This window comes from Oreochromis aureus, linkage group 3 (assembly GCF_013358895.1).
Source record: "Oreochromis aureus strain Israel breed Guangdong linkage group 3, ZZ_aureus, whole genome shotgun sequence".
Classification (NCBI taxonomy): Eukaryota; Metazoa; Chordata; class Actinopteri; order Cichliformes; family Cichlidae; genus Oreochromis; species Oreochromis aureus.
This window is the reverse complement of record NC_052944.1, coordinates 132707424-132728294: the sequence shown is the minus strand read 5'-3', so window position 1 is coordinate 132728294 and position 20871 is coordinate 132707424. Positions and strand designations below refer to the sequence as shown.

The 20871-nt window shown below is 43.9% G+C and overlaps 1 protein-coding gene across 1 annotated transcript in view; it reads right to left on the bottom strand.

The window, feature by feature from the left end:
- Positions 1-20871, bottom strand: part of LOC120438383 (protein NLRC3-like) — a 52798-nt gene that overhangs the window by 14826 nt on the left and 17101 nt on the right. The window contains exons 6-7 of the mRNA XM_039608775.1: positions 17855-18028; positions 15464-15637 (exon numbers count right to left, since the gene is read on the bottom strand). Of these exons, the coding sequence (XP_039464709.1) occupies positions 15464-15637; positions 17855-18028 (348 nt within the window). The remainder of the gene's footprint in view (positions 1-15463; positions 15638-17854; positions 18029-20871) is intronic.

Below are 20871 nucleotides of genomic sequence, written 5' to 3'. Positions count from 1 at the left end.
AGTAATGCCACAGTGATCGTTTGATATATGGACCTGCAGCGGAGTTTAGGCCCAGACACGGCCAGTGACGTCAGACTGAACAACCGGATAGACTCATGTGATGTGTTGTGGAATGTCTTTGTGTGTTTGGTCAAGGTATTTAAGATGTGAGGGCGGTGGCCATCATTAGAGACCACTCATGCGTTTTGCTAGAGCATTTCTCTCCACATTGCAATGTGTTTATTAAACCAACTTCAAATGATGCTCATGGGGTGTTATAAATAAAGTTATTATTGTTAATATTATTATTAGTACTTTCTGCCCAGTTTGACCCTTTTAATTGTGTACTGTATTTATTCTTATCTTATTTTATTCTAATTTTTCCTTCACAACTTTTGCACTGTCCACTTCCTGCTGTGACAAAACAAATTTCCCACGTGTGGGACTAATAAAGGTTATCTTATCTTATCTTATCTTATCTTAGCAGAAGCATGATTAAGGCTCTGATATCTATTCTGTATGACTTACAGCAGTTATGATATGATGATATGATATGATTTTCTCATCCTATAAAGGAATATTTAATATATCAGTCTACTCTTTATTTTTATCAGAAACAGTTATCACAGCTCGTACATTTTCTTTTTACACATATCTGGGCTCGGGTGAGCCTGAGTGCTGAAGATATCTACCTATTCAGAACCATGATAACAGGGTTCTTGCTGATCGGAGCTGGCTTGGCCCTGACTTATCGAAGAATTAAGAAAGCAGAACCGGCTGTTCAAACCCCCACAAGGCTGCCCACTGGGATTGAAACGGTGGGACGAGGCGTGAGTTTCTCAGAATGGGCTCATTGAGTGCAGCACGGATAAGATCTTGGAGAAGCTTACGGCTGCCGTGTATACTCAGAATAAGATCTCTGAGTGCAAACTGGATTACATCTTGGAGGGGCTCGCTCAGAATAACACCGCTGAGCGCAAATTGGATCACATCTTGGAGAAGCTCACTGTGGTCGTGAGTTCTCAGAATCGGCTCTTTGAGCACAAGAATGACAACATCACGGAGCGTAAGTTTATAAGTTGTTGGACTGTTAGAACAGCTTTGAAATTTATATGAGTTGTTTGCACTAAAGTAAAAACTAGGGCTGCCACGATTATTCGACTAGTCACGATTACGTCGACTATCAAAATCGTCGACGCGTCGTTTGAAGCTTTGTAAGATCACAAAAGATGCAGGAATAAGTAGTAGGATTTAAGAGTGTAATAACGGACTGAAACAGAAGATGGCAGCACTGCATGTACAAGGATGCCAGCTGCCGTTAAACCCCGAAGAAGAAGAAGTAGCTCTGTCCCAGAATTCATAGCGCAGCCCAGCTCAGTTTCCAACAATGGCGGCAGCTAGTTAGTTTTAATATTCCTCTTATTATTCTTTCTGGGTCACAAAATAAACGTTTAACATATTTTCAGGCGAGAATGTAACTGTGTAAACCTCAAATATCTGCTCAGTTTATCAAGACACCACATATTTTCAAAAGCGCTCCGACGTTTCGGAGACGTCTGTTACCCACTAGCTCGATAGCTAGCTGGGGGCAAGGCTCACTAGAGCCGGTGAGAACACCGGACTCCCGGCAAATCATTTTCAATCCCACCGCCGTCTTTCGCTACTCAGGTTAAACATATATGAGTCACTTAGATAACTTAAAAATGTTATTGTTTGGCTTTTTTTAGTATTTTATTTGTTCCTGAGTAAATCGGTTTGGCTGAGATTAAAGTTCTAGTTTTTACACAGCTGAATAAATGTCAAGCAGACAACTGATTATCAGAAGTGTGAGATGCTGGAGAATATACTCCGGTGTCCCGTTATATTTTAGATAGCAAGGAGTTTATTAAACTTCACCGAAACAATCTGCAAATTTCATTAAAATTTAAACTATCATCTTGTCTTTATTTTTAGTTAGCACATACCTTAAACACTTAAAGCTGTAAGCTAATGATAGTTATATAAAAGCAGATGCGTGCTGGTGCAATAAGCTGTACGTTTTACGTCCAATCGATGCATGATCTGATTAGTCGACTAATCGCAAAAATAATCGGTGACTAGTCGACTATCAAAATAATCGTTTGTGGCAGCCCTAGTAAAAACCACCATCACTTCATGTGGATACCCTATTGGCGCGAGCTGCAGTCTCAAGGCTGGAGCTGAACAACAACACCCTGATAACAACTGTGTTTAGACTGTTTTTCCCATTCTATGCAAGGCCACCTGGGTTGGCTGGAAGACTGTTTACTTAGCCTGGCAGGGCGTTGGACACTGTCTCAGCTGAACTCTGGACACACACACATATACACTGATATGCACACACTCATCCCCCCTCCCCCTCCAAATGCCTTCGACGCTTATTCCCCTCCGCTGCTGACGGTGGATCAAGGAGACCAGCGCTTATGGTGCAGGCCCGGATGTACTGTCTACACTGGCTGTCTCTCACCCTTTACCCACCCCTGTTGCTTGTCATGTGTTTCTTTGGTGTATTAAGAGTTTTTTCATGTGCTATGTGCAGAGGTGTTTTTTTTCTGTTCTCAAACTGATCTCCCTGTTGGAGCTCAGTCTGGGGGGAGTTATTTTTTTCTCCTTATCTTTCCTCATGTGGTGCATTTTCCATTGTTATACCTCTCTGACCTGTCTTCCCCAGGTATCTTATCTTGTCTTATCTTATCTTATCTTATCTTATGTAAGCACTGAGCCAAATTTAGTAATTCCAACGTATTTGAAGAACAATATTTGTCTCTTATATATAATACATCTATATATACACTGTCAAAGATATCTTTCTTTGAGATGAAGACATAAAGTGATAGGAAATATAAATAAAATACACCTTTAATCTTTGCTGAAGCTCAGTATTTCAAACTGAGTTAAATTTCACTCCTGTACATTTTTAATTAAATACAATTAATTTAATATTGATCATATTATATTTACATTACCAAAGTGAGATGACATTTTCCTCATGAATAACATTGGCTAATTGTTATTTACTAGCTAATCTTAAAATTACTGTTGGGTATAGAAAAGAAGCCCAACATTCATGTTTTTTCATATCCTGGTCTCAACCTCAGATACTAATATCATGGTTGCTAGGTAACCTGAGCAGTGCAGAGCAGCATTTAACAGCCTAGCAATCACGGCTTTAGCAATCTTCAAAGGACCCAGCCAATGTAGACCATGAAGGCCTGGTCTTTCGATGGATGCAACCCCTGAATTGGGATACAGCCATTCTCTCCATACCTGAGAGTGTCCAGTCTCCAGCCTGGATCCTTCAGTCCAGCCGACAGCAGCTTTATTCCTGAGTTCCCTGGATGATTGTAGCTCAGGTCCAGCTCTCTCAGATGGGAGGGGTTGGAGCTCAGAGCTGAGGCCAGAGAAGTACAGCCTTCCTTTGCGATCAGACAGCCTGACAAACTGCAGACAAACAAAACAACAATCCATCTGTCAACAATCATTTTCTGTTTGTCAGATACAATAACATCTTTCCATTTACATCTCTTTTTTTTTCTCCTTGTGGCAGAGGTGTGGTCCCGGGCTCAGCTGCAGGGGAAGACTGGTGCAGTGAGCTCAACGGGGTGGTGCTGGAGAGGCAGGTGAGAACACAGCTGATGCCATTTGGTCTGATGACGGTTTCCTCCCATTTTTAGTGAGACGGGAGAGGAGAGGAGGAGAAGCTGGGAACAGCTGAGACCGGAGCTGTCCAGACGTGGCATCTGGCTATAAAGAACTCTGTGTGTGTGTGTGTGTGTGTGTGTGTGTGTGTGTGCGTGTGTGAAGTGCATTTCACAAGTGGTGCCAAAACCCACATGCCTTTACAGGAGGCCCCGCCAGCTTCGGAAATTCCCCCCACGGGAGATTTACTGGAACAGTCTTGTGATGACAGCCTACGCTCAGCCAGGCACGTGCAGGGGGGGGCGAGGGTGCCTTTCCTCCAGGATGCCTCAAGTGCCCCTTTCTTGAGGTTTTTTTTTTTTTTTTTTTTTAATGTTTATGTGCGTATGGAGCCCTGTCTTTGCCCCTCAACAATAAAATGTAACTATTAATCTCAATTTTGCTAAATAATCTGGCTTGCATCAGTCACATGACTACCATTAACCAATGGTCGCCCTTGAGGGCAGAGCGCGCTCGTTACGAGCCGGGTACGAGCTCGCAAAGTGCACGCGCATTTTCTGCAGGCTGGGTGGTGTGGAGCTGGAGGAGGCAAATTAATTGGAAGGTGCTGACTGCAACAAAACAGTAAGTAGGGTGTACAGCGCACACTATAGTCTATAGCAACAAATAAATTGAAATAAATGAGCGTGCTGTTTGTGCAACAGCACGGCAAACATTACATGTCCTTTTATGAACTGCACAAGTAGTGGTGGTCATTAACTGCTAGCTAACTGGGTAAGGGTGTTACAAGGGGGTCTGTAGCTCTGTCCACAGTTTTAGGGAACATCTTTTGTTTTAAAGTAAGTTACAGGACTTTTCCCTTCTTTTCTGGAGGGCTTTTATTTCACTAAAAATGATCTAATATGGATATCCACTGTTGGGATTTAGAGATTCTTTTATTGCTGCCATATACTCTGCCTTATGATAAATGCATTAATAACATGTTCTACAGTATTATTTTATCAGTAATATTGTTTACAGGGTTCATATTGCATTGAATATGTTTGTCATCACATTCATTCTATTCACAGGTTGAGTTTATTTTATACACAATGCATAACTGTGCTTGTTTAGAGTTGATGTTCTATCCAAGAGGGTTTTAAGCTTCACTGGTGAGAGTGTCCAGGTGATACATGGTGAGGGAAGATGAGAACATAGCAGGTTAATTGCATGCATGCTTACAATACACATAAATCTAGTAGCAGGCCTGAGCGAAGGCCCAAGTGTCTTCTGCTTCTTATTTGAGACCTGCGAGAATTCAGTCTACTTAGTGATTGAGGACGAGGGTCCATTATTAGCCCTTAGAGGCCCTGAAGCTTGAAGTTATTACCTTAAAAGGAAGGTGTTATCAAAGAGAGAAGTTATATGTCTGTTTATAGTTATTAGAGATGTACAAGATGTACCCTTGTCTGTAAACAATGACTGGACATAATGTATTTTTGACCTGTATTGACGCGTGTATGTGGGGTGTGATCCTCTATGCTATAAAACCAGAACTCAGTGTATTTTTGTCAGAGCAAATAAGCCATATGCTGACGGTTGTTCTCCGTTGTCAATAAACTCATCGTTTGATTGTACTTTTCTGGGCCTCCGTCGTTTGTTGTCTGGTCTACAGTTGATCGATCTCGCTTCACCACATAATTATGGATTATTATATTTATGATATTCACCCCCCTCCCCCCATTCCACCACTGTTTTTAAAGAAAATATATTAAGTAACAGATGATATTAGGTTTATATATCAAATTAGATAAAATGCTGATTTCACAGCAGTAAAATTATTGTATCTCTACAACATCTCTTAAACATTTAATAAGCACAGCATGTGCATGTGTGTGTGTTTTATGTGTATAGATTTTTAAAAATTATTACTAATAATATAACAAATATTTCAGAAATGCCTCGTAAGGAGAGGAGGAAGAAACGGCTACAAAAGGAGCTGTGTGAGGCTGCTAAAGGCAGTGGATCCCTCACCAGCTGGATTAAAAAGAGCACAGGTAACAATAACACCAGTTGTTGCATTGTAGAGGTATTCAAGGATAATAACAGTAATTAAAACAGTTACAATGTTTTGGTTCTATAATATTTTCTATCATTACTTTATCATGGACTAGGTGCAAAAGTTGTTAAGTGTAGATAATTAAGTAATAGATTAATGAGATATTAAATTGTGCATTGTTCTCAGATAAACAGCAAGTGGAGGGTGATAGTTCAGATGAGGAGATGGAAGGAGGAAGCAAGGCAAAAACTGAGTTACAGGCAGAGCCTAGAGAGAATGTAGAGGAAAGGACAAGCCAGGAGAAAGAGACTGGAGTGAGAAAGTCAGAGAGTGAGTCAGAGCCCAGAGAGGAGGAGAGTGAAGCTAGTGAAGCCATAGAGAGGACATTCTCTAACCTACTTGGACTTGCACACCCAGCTGATCCTGCCCATGTCATGCAATTCCACATACAGTATGATGAGGCTTTTATTCAAAGGTGTGATAATATTGGACCCTGCCAACCAGTACTGTCATTATAGCCAAAGAATGAAGATGGACGATCGTTTCAAAAGAAGTGGTATGAGAAAAATCCATGGCTAGAATATTCTCCAACTGCTGATGCCATGTTTTATTTCAGCTGCCGTCTTTTCTTAAATGATGAAAAGTACACAAGTCGCAAAACCTGGAAAACGGAAGGGTTCAGTCGGTGGAGAAGGGCTTTAGAAAGGATTAAAGAGCACAGTGAATCAGAGTCTCACATGTGTGGTATGGTGAGGTGGAACTCATTCAAAAAAAAAAAACAACCTTGGAGGCAGCTTTTGAAGTAGCTGACCAAGTGTCTGAAGCTGCAAAAGATAAAGAAAGAGAGAGAAACAGAGAAATTTTGTCTCGTTTGATAGACATCACTCTTTACCTGGCAAGACAGGGTATGCCTTTCAGGGGAGATGATGAGACCTTGTCAAGCCAAAATCGAGGAAATTTCTTAGAGTTAGTTGAGTTGTTCAGCAAGTATGACAGCGTAATTAAATTACACCTTGATGCCATAAAAGAGCGACAGGGACCTGGAAAAAGACCTCTCGTCTCGCTCCTCTTAAACAGAAGTCAGAACAACATAATCAAAGCTTTGGCCACATCAGTAAGACGTGTCATCCAAGCAGAAATTCAAGAATGTGAAACCTTTTCTATCATGATGGATGAAACCACAGATGTGTCGCACACAGAGCAGGTTTCCTTTGTTGTCAGATATGTGCACAACATGGAAATCAAGGAGCGCTTCCTTTAGGTGTGTAATGTGGAGTCAACAACTGGAGATGCTCTTGAAAAGCTAGGAATGGCTCTACTGAAAGAAAATAATCTGAAGATTGACAACATCTGGGGTCAAGATTATGATCAGTTATATATAGTATTTGTATTTCTATTTTATTCTATTGTATATATTATTCTATTCTATTTTATTCTATTGTACATAGTATTTTATTTTATTTTATTTTATTGCATTCCAGTGTTTTCTAATTTCTGCTACATAACTTTGCACTTTTGCTGTAACAAAACAAATTTCCCACCTGTGGGACTAATAAAGGCCATCTTATCTTATCTTATCTTATCTTATCTTATGATGGGGTTGCAAACATGAGCAGGCGCTTTAAGGGACTTCAGTCAAGAATACAAAAAAAAATCCAAAGGCCTTATATGTCCACTGTCAGGCACACTGCCTTAATCTAGTTTTAGTAGAGAGCGCAAAGTCAAACATGTGTTTTGTCAGCTTTTTCAACCTAATTGAAAAGCTTTACACTTTTGTGGCCAATTCATCTAAACGACACTCTGCGTTTATTAAAATGCAGGAGAAGTTGTGCCCCGAGCAGCGCCCACTGGAGCTGCAGAAGCTGTCAGACACTAGGTGGGCCTGCAGAGAAGCTGCCCTCAAGACAATGAGGAAGATCCTTCCAGCTGTCATGCAGTTTCTGGAGGAAATACTACAGCAAGATCCTCCAGACTCTTCAGCAGGTGATGCAATGATCCTTCTGAAAAGCATCAATTTTGAATTCATCCTGTGTCTGGAGATCACCTGTCCCATCTTCCAAGTGACTGCTACTCCATCTGATGCATTGCAGAAGAAAGTCATTGACCTGGCTGCAGCATACAAGATTGTTGATGGTGTTTTGCAGAGCCTGGACCACAGCAGAACAGAGGAAGAGCTTGAAAAAATTTATGAACAGGCTAGAGAGAAGGCTGCATCAGTGGGCTTGGACCCCCCATCTGAGGTCCCTGGACAAGCTCGGAGGAGGAAAGTGCCAGCAAAGATTAAGTTTGCTGCCACAACAGCTACTGCTGATGACCATGCTTTCACAACTCCCCAAGAATACTACCGTGTTAAAGTGTTCTATGTTTTTGTTGACACAATGACACAGGAGCTTCTGAGACGCTTTAAAGGAGGAGATAATTCCACATGGGAAATCTTGAATGCCTTACATACCCTGACAGTCCCAGAGAACTGGAAAATAATCTCAACAGAGGCACACTAAACTGTGAAGAAACTCTGCCAGTTCTATGACATTGAGCAGGAATACAAATTACAGACAGAACTTAAGGTCTTTCATGCTTCATACACATGCCCCCCACCAGTCAGTGTGGCATCCATTCTTTCAGTGGTCAAAGAAAACAATGCACATCTGATCTTCCCCAACATGACTGAGCTGCTGAAGACACATGGCACACTCCCCGTGTCCACAGCAACGGTGGAGCGTTCTTTCTCAAAACTAAAACTAGTTAAAAACAAACTTCGCACCCTTTGCTCAGAGGAGAGGTTGTCAGACCTTCTTTTATTGGCAGCTGAGACGGATGTTCCAGTCAACCACAGTGATGTCATTCACATTTTTCGGGACATGGCAAACAGAAAGTTACTGGTATAATTAGGGACAGGACATCTTATTCCTTCCTGCTCTTTCCAAAACACACTGGGTGTGTTTTGGAAAAGCTGTGATGTTCTGTGCTCTGTGATGTTTAAAAGGTGCTAACAGGACGCACACACACTGTCTGTATAGATTTTTTTAATAAATTCTCACCCTACCATGACCCCTGTCTTTTTTACTATTAATATCCTGGTTTCAGTTTATTTCCCAGTTTTTTAAATCTGTTGCCTTATGGTTCCAAGCGCTGTCACCAATCTTTTTACATTTTATTTTTATCTCAAAGCACTTGTTTAATCAGCTACCTATGGAATTTTTAATGTCTACAGTCTCAAAACAACACAGCCCTGCCCTCCAGCACTATCAGCAGCAGGAACAGCAGTAATCCCTCAACAGCAACACTGTACGCCATCAGGTAAAAGAAAGGCTACATTTGCTTTGCATTGTCCCCACCTGATGACAGTCATATAGTATGATGCAATTCCATATTAGATTTGTCATGAATGTGAGTTGTTGTTATTCAGCCTATTCTATCTGCCCCCTTTTTTTTTTTTTTTTTTTTTTTAACCTGTCCCGTTTGGTTCTTTTGCCATCAGAATTATTGTCTAAAGGCGAAGAAAGATGCCCAACGGATTTACTTTACCAAATGGACCATCCCAGCCTTGCCGTAATGGTCCATCTGATTCACCTTTATTGTTTATTTTATTTTCACTTGCTGAATACGGGACAGACTTGACTGGTGGAAAGAAGGGGAGAAAGAAAGAGGAAAAAAAAAAAAACCTGAGAAGAGGGACGGGGAAAAAGGGCAAAAACAAAACCAACAGAATAAGCAGACAGAAAAAAAAAAATACATATCGATCACCTGGATCACCTGTTGAGAAAGAAAAAGAAAGCAAGCAGAAGAAAACGAGAGTAATAAACAAGATCACAATGATCTATGGGAATATGACAGTAAATACTAAATATTAAACATTATGGTGCAGCACGTGAGATCGACAGCGCACAGTGTGCTTTGAGGTAGGAGCCCAAAAGGGTGTAGTTTGTGTGTGTGATCACCCGTGTGTACACCTGTGAGCATGAACGCGCTTGTTTTTAAAAGGTTCCTTCATGTAATGATCTGCTAGAGGGTGTGGGGGGCCACTGCCCCGACCTCCAGGGCATGAAGCAGGTATGGAGGAGATCAAAACTCCAGACATCCAGAGGCCCCAGAACACAAGAGACCAAGGAAGACCAACAGAGGGCAGCAGCGCCACTATCCCAGAAAGAGCTGAGGAGAGTCCCAGATGAGGGGTCACTCAGCAGCCGCGGAGCAGAAGCCAGGGGGGGTTGCAGTGACGTGCCCGTGAGCTCCGCCGGCAGCCAGCTGTGCCTGAGTGACCGAGCCCCGGGCCGAGAGGCCGAGGGCACCCCATCCCAGTGGCCCGAGCAAGCCCCAGGCTCCATGCCCCGATAAGCAGCCGCCAAGGAGTGAGCGGTGGGTACCCGGCGCCCACCCCGGACACAAAGAACCACCAATGCACCAATGTCTGAGGGCGTCTGCCACCGGCGCAGGGAAGTGGTGGGGGAGATGGGCCTCCAAACTTTGGAGGACCTGAGATGTCCCCAGAGAGGTGGGGTCTGATACCCAACCTGACATATAGACACAGACAAACAGGCACACACAGATACAAACATCTATTCCCACCCTCATGCTCTCAACACTCACCCAACGTGGAGACAGACATAGAGAGACACTGTACACACAATCACACTCCCCAAGCGTGCTCTGAGCCCCGGGTCTAGGTACCCCTGCCCCTGGAGGGGAAACTGCGCCCAGACCCAGGTGGTGTTACCCTTTTTCCCTGCGGTGGGAGAAGCAGACCGCCCGACTCCGCAGCAGCAGGGAGGCCCCACATTCCAGACCCCAGTCGGACGGCCAACTCCTCCTCCTAGCCCCCTGCTCCAGCAGGCCGCAGCAGAGAACGGGGTGTGGGAAGACTCCAAACCTCCCTCCACCCGCTCATATGTAGTGTTGATGTATGTGTGTTCTAAGGTGCATTTAAAACCCAGGAGGGCATGGAGCTACCTGCCAGAGCAGCAGGTAAGCGTATAGCCCCTCCTGCTAGCCCTCAATGTCTACGTGTATTTAAAATTGAGAGGTGGGCAGCGACGCCAGGGGTGAGGTGTACACCCTGATGGTGATTGGAATCCGTGTAGCGTGCCCACCCCCAAGATCCTATATGTATGTGTAATGAGAGTGTGAGTAATGTGAATGTCTAAGTTTCTGCCCCTTTTTTAACTTTGAGCACCTGCCCATTTAAACATCTCTGCACGGCCCTGCCCTCAGCCTTACACAAGGTGATTGAGATTGATGGTCACGTGGTGCGCCCTGAAGCTGTGCGGACCTACCCACGCTTCATTAGGTTATATCGAGGTTAAATCGAGTGAGTCATGACACTAGCACGGAGGAGACATACGCCCTGATGTTGGTGCCTCATTATAACCCCATGGCAGGGCATATGGGATATGAAAAAACTCTGGAGCGAATAACGGCCCGATTTTATTGGCCGGGCATCCGAGTGGATGTGCGCCGTTGGTGCGCGTCCTGCCCAGACTGCCAACTTGTTAATCAGCCGGCCATACCAAAAGCACCTTTGCGCCCGCTCCCACTCATGGAGGCCCTGTTTGAGCGCATTGGCATGGACCTCATGGAGCTGTTTCACCGGAGTGCACGCCGCTCTTGCTTTGTATTAGTCCTGGTGGAATACGCAACGCATTACCCGGAAGCAGTCCCGCTGCGCAACATCTCTGCAAAAAGTGTGGCGCAGCGGGACTGTTTCAGGTCATCTCCCGAGTCGGAATCCCGAAAGAGATACTGACTGACCAGGGCACTTTGTTCATGTCTCGCACACTGCGGGAACTGTACGAATTACTGGGCATTAAATCTATTCGGACCAGCGTCTACCACCCTCAGACGGACGGGCTGGTGGAGCGGCTGAATAAGACTTTAAAGTCCATGATTCGTAAGTTCATTAATGAGGATGAATGCAATTGGGATTGCTGGCTAGACCCTCTGTCGGGATTTTCTCCCTTTGAACTGCTGTTCGGCAGGAAGCCGCGTGGGGTGCTCGACCTGATTAAAGAAAGCTGGGAGGAAGGTCTGAGCCCCGCCAAGAATGAGATTCAGTACGTGTTGGACCTGAGAGTGAAACTCCACAATTTGGTGAGGTTGTGACGGGAGAATTTGCTCCAGGCCCAGCAGCGTCAGCAACGCCTGTATGACAGAGGGGCTAGACACAGGCAATTTTCACCGGGAGACAAAGTGCTTGTATTACACCCTTCTTCCAGCTCAAAGTTGCTCGCCACGTGGCAGCGACTCTTTGTGGTCACATGGCGAGTTGGGGGCGTTGACTATGAGGTCGCACGGTCGGACAGGGGAGGAGTGCTGCAGATTTATCACCTCAATCTCCTTAAAGCGTGGAGAGTGTTAGATTTGCATTGTTGATTGTCATTTATACTTAGAAATATCTACTCATGCTTGGAGTTTTATAATCAATGTCATGTTGGTAGAGGTTTGATGCTTCATAGTGTGCAAAGACTTTGTGTGCATTCCAGAGTGTTCTGGCATTCACACTCACATCCTGGGAGCATGGGAGAGGGCATACCTTCTCTTATTGTTTTGTGGTAGGATAAACGTATCTATGTCTGTTTTAGTCTAAGTGCCTTTTGTTTAGATGAACTGCTGCCCCCCCCCCACACACACACACACACACATACTTACAAAGCGCACAGGCAAGGTACTCTTTGTGTGTATGTAGACGTCATATGTTAATGAACCTATGTATATTCATGTGACCTCAATAAAAGAGCAGTGTTACGGGAGAGCGGACGAGAGCGACTGGGGTTCGAGCGGAAGGGACGGCGCTCGTCACAGTTCTCTCCCTCGAATACTTGAATCATAAAGAGCTCTGCTTGGTGTTCAATGCTTTCTGCTGTGTAGTTGAATTGTCTTGAACGTTCCAGCGAATAGGTTTAAGCTACAAACCTATCAGAGAGAGTCTGAAACCGCTTCTCTGGTGAGCCTGGTTAAGGAGAGAGATGAGTTGGGGCCGGAGGTACCAAATTCCGTCATCCTCGCCTCCCTCCCTTGTGATGACCATCTCACACAGGCCCAGAGAGCGGACGTTGTCACGTTACAACAGCATTTTGCAGATGTGCAAACGTATCTCACTGAGCATCACTTTGAAACGCAGCATGGCGTGACGGTGCGTTCATGGCTCTACAGGCTTCCTGAGCATACACGGCAAATTGTTGAGAGAGAATTGGCTGAAATGCTAAAAATGGGAGTGATACAAGAGTGGAACAGCGCCTGGTCTAGCCCCATAGTTCTTGTGGTGAAGAAGGATGGGTCTATACAGTTCTGTGTCGCCTATAGCAAGGTGAATGAAGTGTCACGCTTTGATGCTTATCCCATGCCCCGGGTTGACGAGCTCCTGGATCGGTTGGGCACGGCCCGTTTTTTTCATGACACTGGATTTAACCAAGGGCCACTGGCAGATTCCATTGTCTGCTGAGTCCAAGGAAAAAAACGGCCTTCTCCACTCTGTACAATTTGTACCAATTCGTTATGCTTCCGTTCGGCTTGTTCGGAGCCCCTACCACCTTTCAGCGCCTCATGGACCAGGTGCTGCATCCACATGCTGCATATGCTGTCGCCTACCTGGATGATGTGATCATCCACAGCGACACCTGGGCGGAGCATGTGCAGCGGGTGGCCGTGGTCCTGGAGTCCCTGAGGAGTGCGGGGCTCACGGCCAACCCGAAGAAGTGTGCGGCTGGACGGAGGGTGGTGCAGTATCTGGGGTACCACTTGGGGGGCGGGCAGGTGCGCCCACAGGTGGAGAAGACGGCAGCTATCGCATCCTGCTCACGCCCCAAGACTAAAAAGGAGGTGAGACGTGGGGCTGGCAGGTTACTACTGCCATTTCGTGCCAGGGTTTGCGGAGCTGACCAGCTCCTTGACCAATCTCACCCGGAAGGGTGCTCCGGATCTGGTTCAGTGGACGGGGCCATGCCAGGCAGCATTTATGCAGGTTAAAAAATATCTCTGTGGGGAGCCGCTGCTTCACACTCCTGACTTTTCCCTGCCTTTTCTTCTGCAGACTGACGCCTCAAACAGAGGGCTGGGGGCCGTTTTGTCCCAGCAGGTAAGGGGGGGTGACCATCCCGTTCTTTACATCAAGCAGAAGCTGACAGAGCGTGAAAGACGGTACAGCACCATGGAGAAGGAGTGCCTGGCTATACGGTGGGCGTATAGCCAGGCACTTCCTACGCTATTACCTCCTGGGGAGCTCATTCACCCTCTGCTCGGACCATGCCCCGCTGCAGTGGCTCCTGTTGGGATTTAAATATATAATCTTAATGCTGATTTGCTGATTAGATTGTTTTATGAGAGGCCCCAGACTTGACTAGGTCACAGGCTGACAGGAAACTGCATGTTTTTGCAGAATATGAGGAGCAGACAGATTGAAACTAAGTTCAGACATGTTGCCCTGGCAAAAGACCTCAGAAAGGGGTCCTGTGCAGCTTGCAAAGTTATTGCAAGCTGCACAGGAAGTTTTAGTACACAGGCATATTAATAAATCAGACACAGAAAAGAGGAACTGAGTAGAAGGAGTTTGTTTGTAATGAAACTGTGTGTGTCACGTGTGACGTCTGAAGTACAAAAATTTTCTCTCTCGCTCATGGTGGGGGTGGGGGTGGGGGGTAGGTTTGGCCAGACGGCTTCCCAGCCTCAGTCGGGCGGTTGGGGTGTGTGGCGGAGGTGTGGTCCCGGGCTCGGCTGCAGGGGAGGAGTGGTGCAGTGAGCTCAACAAGGTGGTGCTGGAGAGGCAGGTGAGAACACAGCTGATGGCGTTTGGTCCCTTTTTTAGTGAGACGGGAGAAGAGGGGAGGGGAACCTGAGAACAGCTGAGACCGGACTTCTTTATTTGGCTATAAAGAACTCTCCGTGTGTGTGTATGTGTGTGTGTGTGTGTGTGTATGTGTGTGTGTGTGTGTATGTGTGAAGTGCAGTTTACACTCCTTATTTAATTCAGTGCACCTACCAACGTGCTGTGATAACCCTGGACAAGGCACAAACAGAAAGCAGAAAGAGACAACCATTCACACTCACATTGCCAATTTAGTATCACCAGTTAAGCTAACCTCGCTATACAAATAAAATTTAATTGACCTGAACTAACTGCATGTCTTTGGACTGTTGGAAGAACCTTGAATACCAACCCATGCAAAGATAAGGAGAACATGCAAACTCCACACAGAAAAGCCTAATGAATTCAAATCAAGACCTTCTTGCTGTTATGATTAGCCAGTGCGCCACCATGCCACAGTCCAGGCGCTAACATCACTGCCCAAAGTACAGCACCAGATAGCGATAAAAGACCATAAGCAATGAGACTGATTGCATGGCGTGACAGTAAGACACAGTGAGTGTTTACTGCTGTGACTTTCCTTCTGCATAAATCAAGTTTTATCAAATCAAACGGGTAAAGTTAACTTTTCAGCTGTGTATCATTCACTGGTCTTAATAAGATATGACTGAATCTATATCACATTTAAGTGAGAATAGGCTTCTAGTTCTCTCCTGCAATCATTTTTAATGCCCAATAGACATATTAATGCCGAATTTTCACATTTTATTATTAAGCATGTAATATGAAATTGAAATATTTAATTGAACAGTGCATTAAGGATTTTTAGGAAAATAAGGAATTTTATTTTAACTAAATAGAACATGTCTTCAGAACTCTTTGTGTAATAATCCACCAAAAGGTAAATAAAACTCAATATAAAGGTTACCTCTTTATGCAGTTATATGATTCAGATTTTAAATCATTATCAGTGGAAAAGTCAGAGTCCTGACCTGAGAGATTCCACTTTGCACTGTGGACTCTTGAGTCCCACAGATAAAAGTTTCACTCCTGAGTCCTTCAGGTCGGAGTTACTCAGGTCCAGCTCTCTCAAACTGGGATGCTGGGAACTCAGAACTGTGGACAGAACTTCACAGCTTCTCTCTGAGAGTTTGCAGAGGCTCAGTCTGAAAATTAAAACATGAAAAAGAAAAGGACACTGTTTTTAACATCATTGTGCAGTTAGGAGCCACTACATTTAGCTATAGTTAACGATCTTGATGCATTCTCAATCATCCAGGAAAGTAAATCTCCAAAAGTTGAATCTGTTCATCTGGACATAGCGTTTTGTGGGAGAAACGTTTCGTCACTCATCCAAGTGACTTTTTCAGTCTCAGCTGACTGCAGGTTTCCCCAAACCTTATAAACAGTACATTTGCATAATGACTGAAACCAGCCCACTGAAGGAACAATGGGCTGTGAGGTCAGTTCCTTAATCATAATTATGCAAATTCCCATGACCATTGATCAACAATCACTGACCAAAACCCACTGATGAAAGAACACTGATCAATGGCCATGAGTACCATTCACAGAGAGTTGGGGAATGGCTGCAATCACAGCATTGTAAGATGGCGAAAGATGTACAACACAGAAGAGCAACCTCATCAGGCCAGGACTCTGCAGTTTATTTACACCTACAGGCCAGTGGACACTCTTTCAACGATGAGGATGTACACATCCTGGACAGGGAAGAACGCTGGTTTGAGCGCGGAGTCAAGGAGGCCATTTACGTGAAAAGGGAAAGACCATCTCTGAATCGAGGAGGGGGCCTAAGGGTACATCTTAGTGACAACGATGAGGCTGCCTACAGGGAGGAGGTGGATCGTCTGGCTGAGTGGTGCGACACAAACAACCTGCTGCTTAACACCGAGAAGACTAAGGAGCTCATCGTGGACTACAGGAGGAACGCTGACCCACATCCACCCATCCACATTAAGGGGATGGCTGTGGAGCGTGTGAGCAGCTTCAAGTTCCTGGGAGTCCACATCTCCGAGGATCTCATCTGGACGACCAACTGCTCCAAGCTGGTCAAGAAGGCTCACCAGCGCCTCTTCTTCTTGAGGACTCTGAGGAAGAACCACCTGTCCTCAGACATCCTGGTGAACTTCTATCGCTGCACCATCGAGAGCATCCTGACCAACTGTATAACAGTCTGGTACGGGAACTGCTCTGCCTCGGACCGGAAGGCGTTGCAGAGGGGTCGTGAAAACTGCCCAGCGCATCGCCGGAGCACCACTTCCTGCCATAAAGGACATCTACAGGAAGCGGTGTCTGAAAAGGGCTGGGAAAATCATCAAAGACCCCAGTCACCCATCACATAGACTCTTCACCCTCCTGCCCTCTGGGAGGCGCTACAGGAGCCTCCGGACTAAGACCACCAGGCACCGGAACAGCTTCTTCCCCACAGCTGTCAGACTCCTGAACTCTGCCTCCTGACATCTGACCCACGTTAAACTCATGGACTGAACATACACACACCCACAACCACTAGCACTTTACCACTACTGTATAGTTCTGTGTAGATAATCATTCTGTACATACGATAAGTTTTAATCCCACAACTGTTTATAACTTACATAGTTCACATTTCTGTATAACTGTATATCTCAGATTTCTGTATAGTTTTTATTTCATATTTATATCCTGTTCATAGCCTGTACATAGCTTGTACTCACTACAGCCTGTACATACTTATAGTTATAGAATATTCATAACATACTTCACACTGTGTACATTATAACATACCATAATAGACCCATTTCTGTAATATACTTACACATCTCTATTATTGCTAATTTATATTGTAATATATCTATATCACGACTAAAGCACTTTCTGGATGGATGCAAACTGCATTTCGTTGCCCTGTACCTGTGACATGTGCAATCACAATAAAGTTGAATTCTAATTCTAATTCTAATTCTAAATTACGAAACACAACAACAATAAACAAGTACAGTTAACTTTTATTAGCTAAACTTTTTAATTAGTTAATTTTGTCGATTCATTGGTTTTGCTGATCCATTGATTCATCCGCAGATCCATTTTCTGCTGCATATCTAAGTAGTGCACCAAGTCATTCTGAAGCCAGGTGAGAGATATAATCTCTCCTGGATCTGTCCTGAGAAGGCACCCTGGCAGGACATGTTTGGTTACAACCGAGAGCTCGTAACCATAGAAAGGTAAACTGACCGCTAAACTCAGCTTCCTTCATCACCACAACAGCATCCAACAACAGTCAAGACCTGTTCCCTGACCGAAAAGTACAGGGAAACAACTCTAAACTGACTGTAAAAATAGTAAATGTATTTTTTAAAAAAATAAATAAATAAAAATCTCACCTCAGAGTTTCCATTGTGCAATGTGAACTCTTCAGTTCTGAACACAGAAGCGTCACTCCTGAATCGTGCAGGTCATTGTTACTCAGGTCCAGTGCTCTCAGACTCGAGGACTGGGAATGGAGAACTGTGGACAGAGCTTCACAGCTTCTCTCTGAGAGGTTACAGCTACTCAGTCTGAAAAACAATTCGTAAACAATTGAACTAAACCAAGACCAGAAAAACAAATATTAGTCTGGTCCAGTGGACAGAGCAGTGCCAGGCGGCATTTGTGCAGGTAAAACAGGCTCTCTGTGGGAAGCCGTTTGTGCGGACGTGACAGCTGAACAGGAGTGACCGTGTCCCATGCCATCATGCTAAAACCACAGTAAAACTGTTAATAAAATAAATGTGCTGTCACCACACCAGCAGTATTGTATGTTCTTGGGTGGGGTCCGACGTCAGAGGCTGCAATATAATTCCATTTAACAGGAATAAAATAAATAAATACATAAATTTAAGTCTGGAAAAATATAAAACTCTCTGAATTTGGTAGTTAAAAATATTCCTATACATCTACATCTAAACAGAAACTGGTGAAGAGCTGGAAGTTTAATGCTACTAGCTCTATTCTTGCCATTTCACTTTCCTAATTCTAATATCTGTGATTACATACAGTTAAAACTGCTTATTTATCACATACTGGAACTCTGTGTAGTCTCTCACTTATTCCTGTATTTGAAATAAGCCATTTTACCTCCTTCCCCTTTCAGTTAACCTCTCCTAAAAAGACGACTTTATTTTGACTGGCCAATTATAGGAAGTGTGCCGCTTAATTGCCTATGCCTTGTGATGTAGTGATGGGATTTCCGGCTCTTTTTAGAGAACCGGCTCTTACGGATCAGCTCACTAAAAAGAGCCGGCTCTTTCGGCTCCGAACCAGCTCTTCAGGTTGTTTTGTTGCTTTAATTAATTTATTATTACAATAATATGAAATTATGCACAAAAGGAATTAATTACTAATGTAAAAGTGGTTTTATTTATATATGTTTATATATAAATATATACAGTGGCGCCTACAGACAAAACACGTACAAACTCTAAAACACATTTCTAGCGTTAACTGAACTTCCAAAACAGAGCTACCTAGATCACTTAAATTACACAATTGAAAAAATAAGTGTATTGTTTGTGTATTTATACACTCATATATATTCAAATAATTTTAAAAAAAGTTCATTTACCTCTTACTACCACACACCGGTCGTTGGTACTTGCTGGCTTGTGTAGCCTCTAGGTAACAAAAGCTCAACACTGCGCCTAGCATTCTGGAGCACTTCTGTTGTCTTTTGTACATGTTTTGGGTTTTTACGTGCCTCTGAGGCTACATCCACACGTACACGGGTATTTTTGAAAACAGAGATTTTCTGTTTTCGTTTTTAAAAATAATCCGGTCCACATGTAAATGCAGAAATGAAGGAAAACGCTGCTAGGAGCATGCCAAAGCAACAGGTGCCAATATATTCCTAAACGTGTAGAAATGTTGGCCAATCAGAAGTCTAGAAGCCTCGGTGGGAAATAGTAAACAAAGATGGGTCGTAGAAGCAGAACCGAGTCGTATGTGTGGAGGGACAGTAACTGTGTGTGTATATGTAAGCATTTAAACACTGCAGAGTACAATTAACAGTAACACCGTTGTTGAAATTCATTTCACCGGAAAAAAACGTGGCGCACAGTGTGACGTCAAAAAAGGCGCACATCTTTGACGCTGCGTTTTCTCCGTTTTCCTCATCCACACATAAATGCAAAAACAGTTTTCGAAAATATCCACCCTGACAGGCATTTTTAGAAATCAACGTTTTCAGTGACCGAAAACGCCGTTTACGTGTGGACGCAAGGTGCAAACGCATAGAAAAATCTGCATTTTCAAAAATACCCGGGTACGTGTGGACGTAGCTTGAGTTTTTACGTGCTGCTTTGTCTCTAGGGGCCACCGTAAATATAGTTTTATTTATTCACTCCACATAAAATGTAATAAATAAATCATATAATGCAAAAACCAACTAGTCACAGTTCAACTTTTAACTATTTCAATTTTTAGCTTTTTCCTTTTAAACAAATTTAAAATGAAACAACACAAAACACTGCAAACCACAACACAATTAAATATAAATTAAAATATGAAAAGAAGATGCATATTCTCTGTCATATGGGCCAGCATGAATACACTTTCTGAATCCTTTATCATCTGCAACTGAAAATAGTTGTGGATGATTACTATACCTTTTTAATGTGACGTTGTTGTCCCTGGCTCTCTCTCTCTCTCTCTCTCTCCCTCCCTCTCGGTTCCTCTGCTACTGTGACTGTAACTACCGCCCCTCCCCCCTCTGCCCAGCGTGAACCACAAGGCTTGCGTGCGGAGTGACACAGAAAAAAGTGTGAGAGGGAGGGTGAGTGAAAAAAAAAAAACAACCCATGGCTCGCGATAAGGAGCCGGCTCGTGTCGTTCACGTCAAAGATCCGGCTCTAAGAGCCATTTCGTTTGCGACCGACCCATCACTATTGTGATGTAGAAATATTGAAAACAAACTGCAAGACTTCAGAACATGTACAGTGCTCTGAAAAAGTATTTGCCCCTCTCCCCCTGTGTGGAGTGTACACAGGGTAATGCCCCGGGAAGACGAAAGTTGTGAGTGAGGGAGTGAGTGTGAAGGAATAATACAGAAAACTGACATTATTAGATGTGGAAACAAGTAGTAATCCTGAAAAAAAGGGACAAAAACACACACTCACTACGGGTGCAACAATACTTGTATCGATATTGAACCGTTCGATGCAGTGCTTTCGGTTCGATACGCATATGTGTCGAACAATACAACATTTTTTATTTATTTTATCAACTTTTCTTCTGACGATGCTGTTTGTGTTGAGCGCTCAGTCGATCTGCGTTCGACCACTCCGCCTAGGCTGCACTGTCAAGTGCAGATCCACTGAGCGCAGTGCAAGCTAGCAAGACAGAAGCTAAGCTTGTTGCAACATGG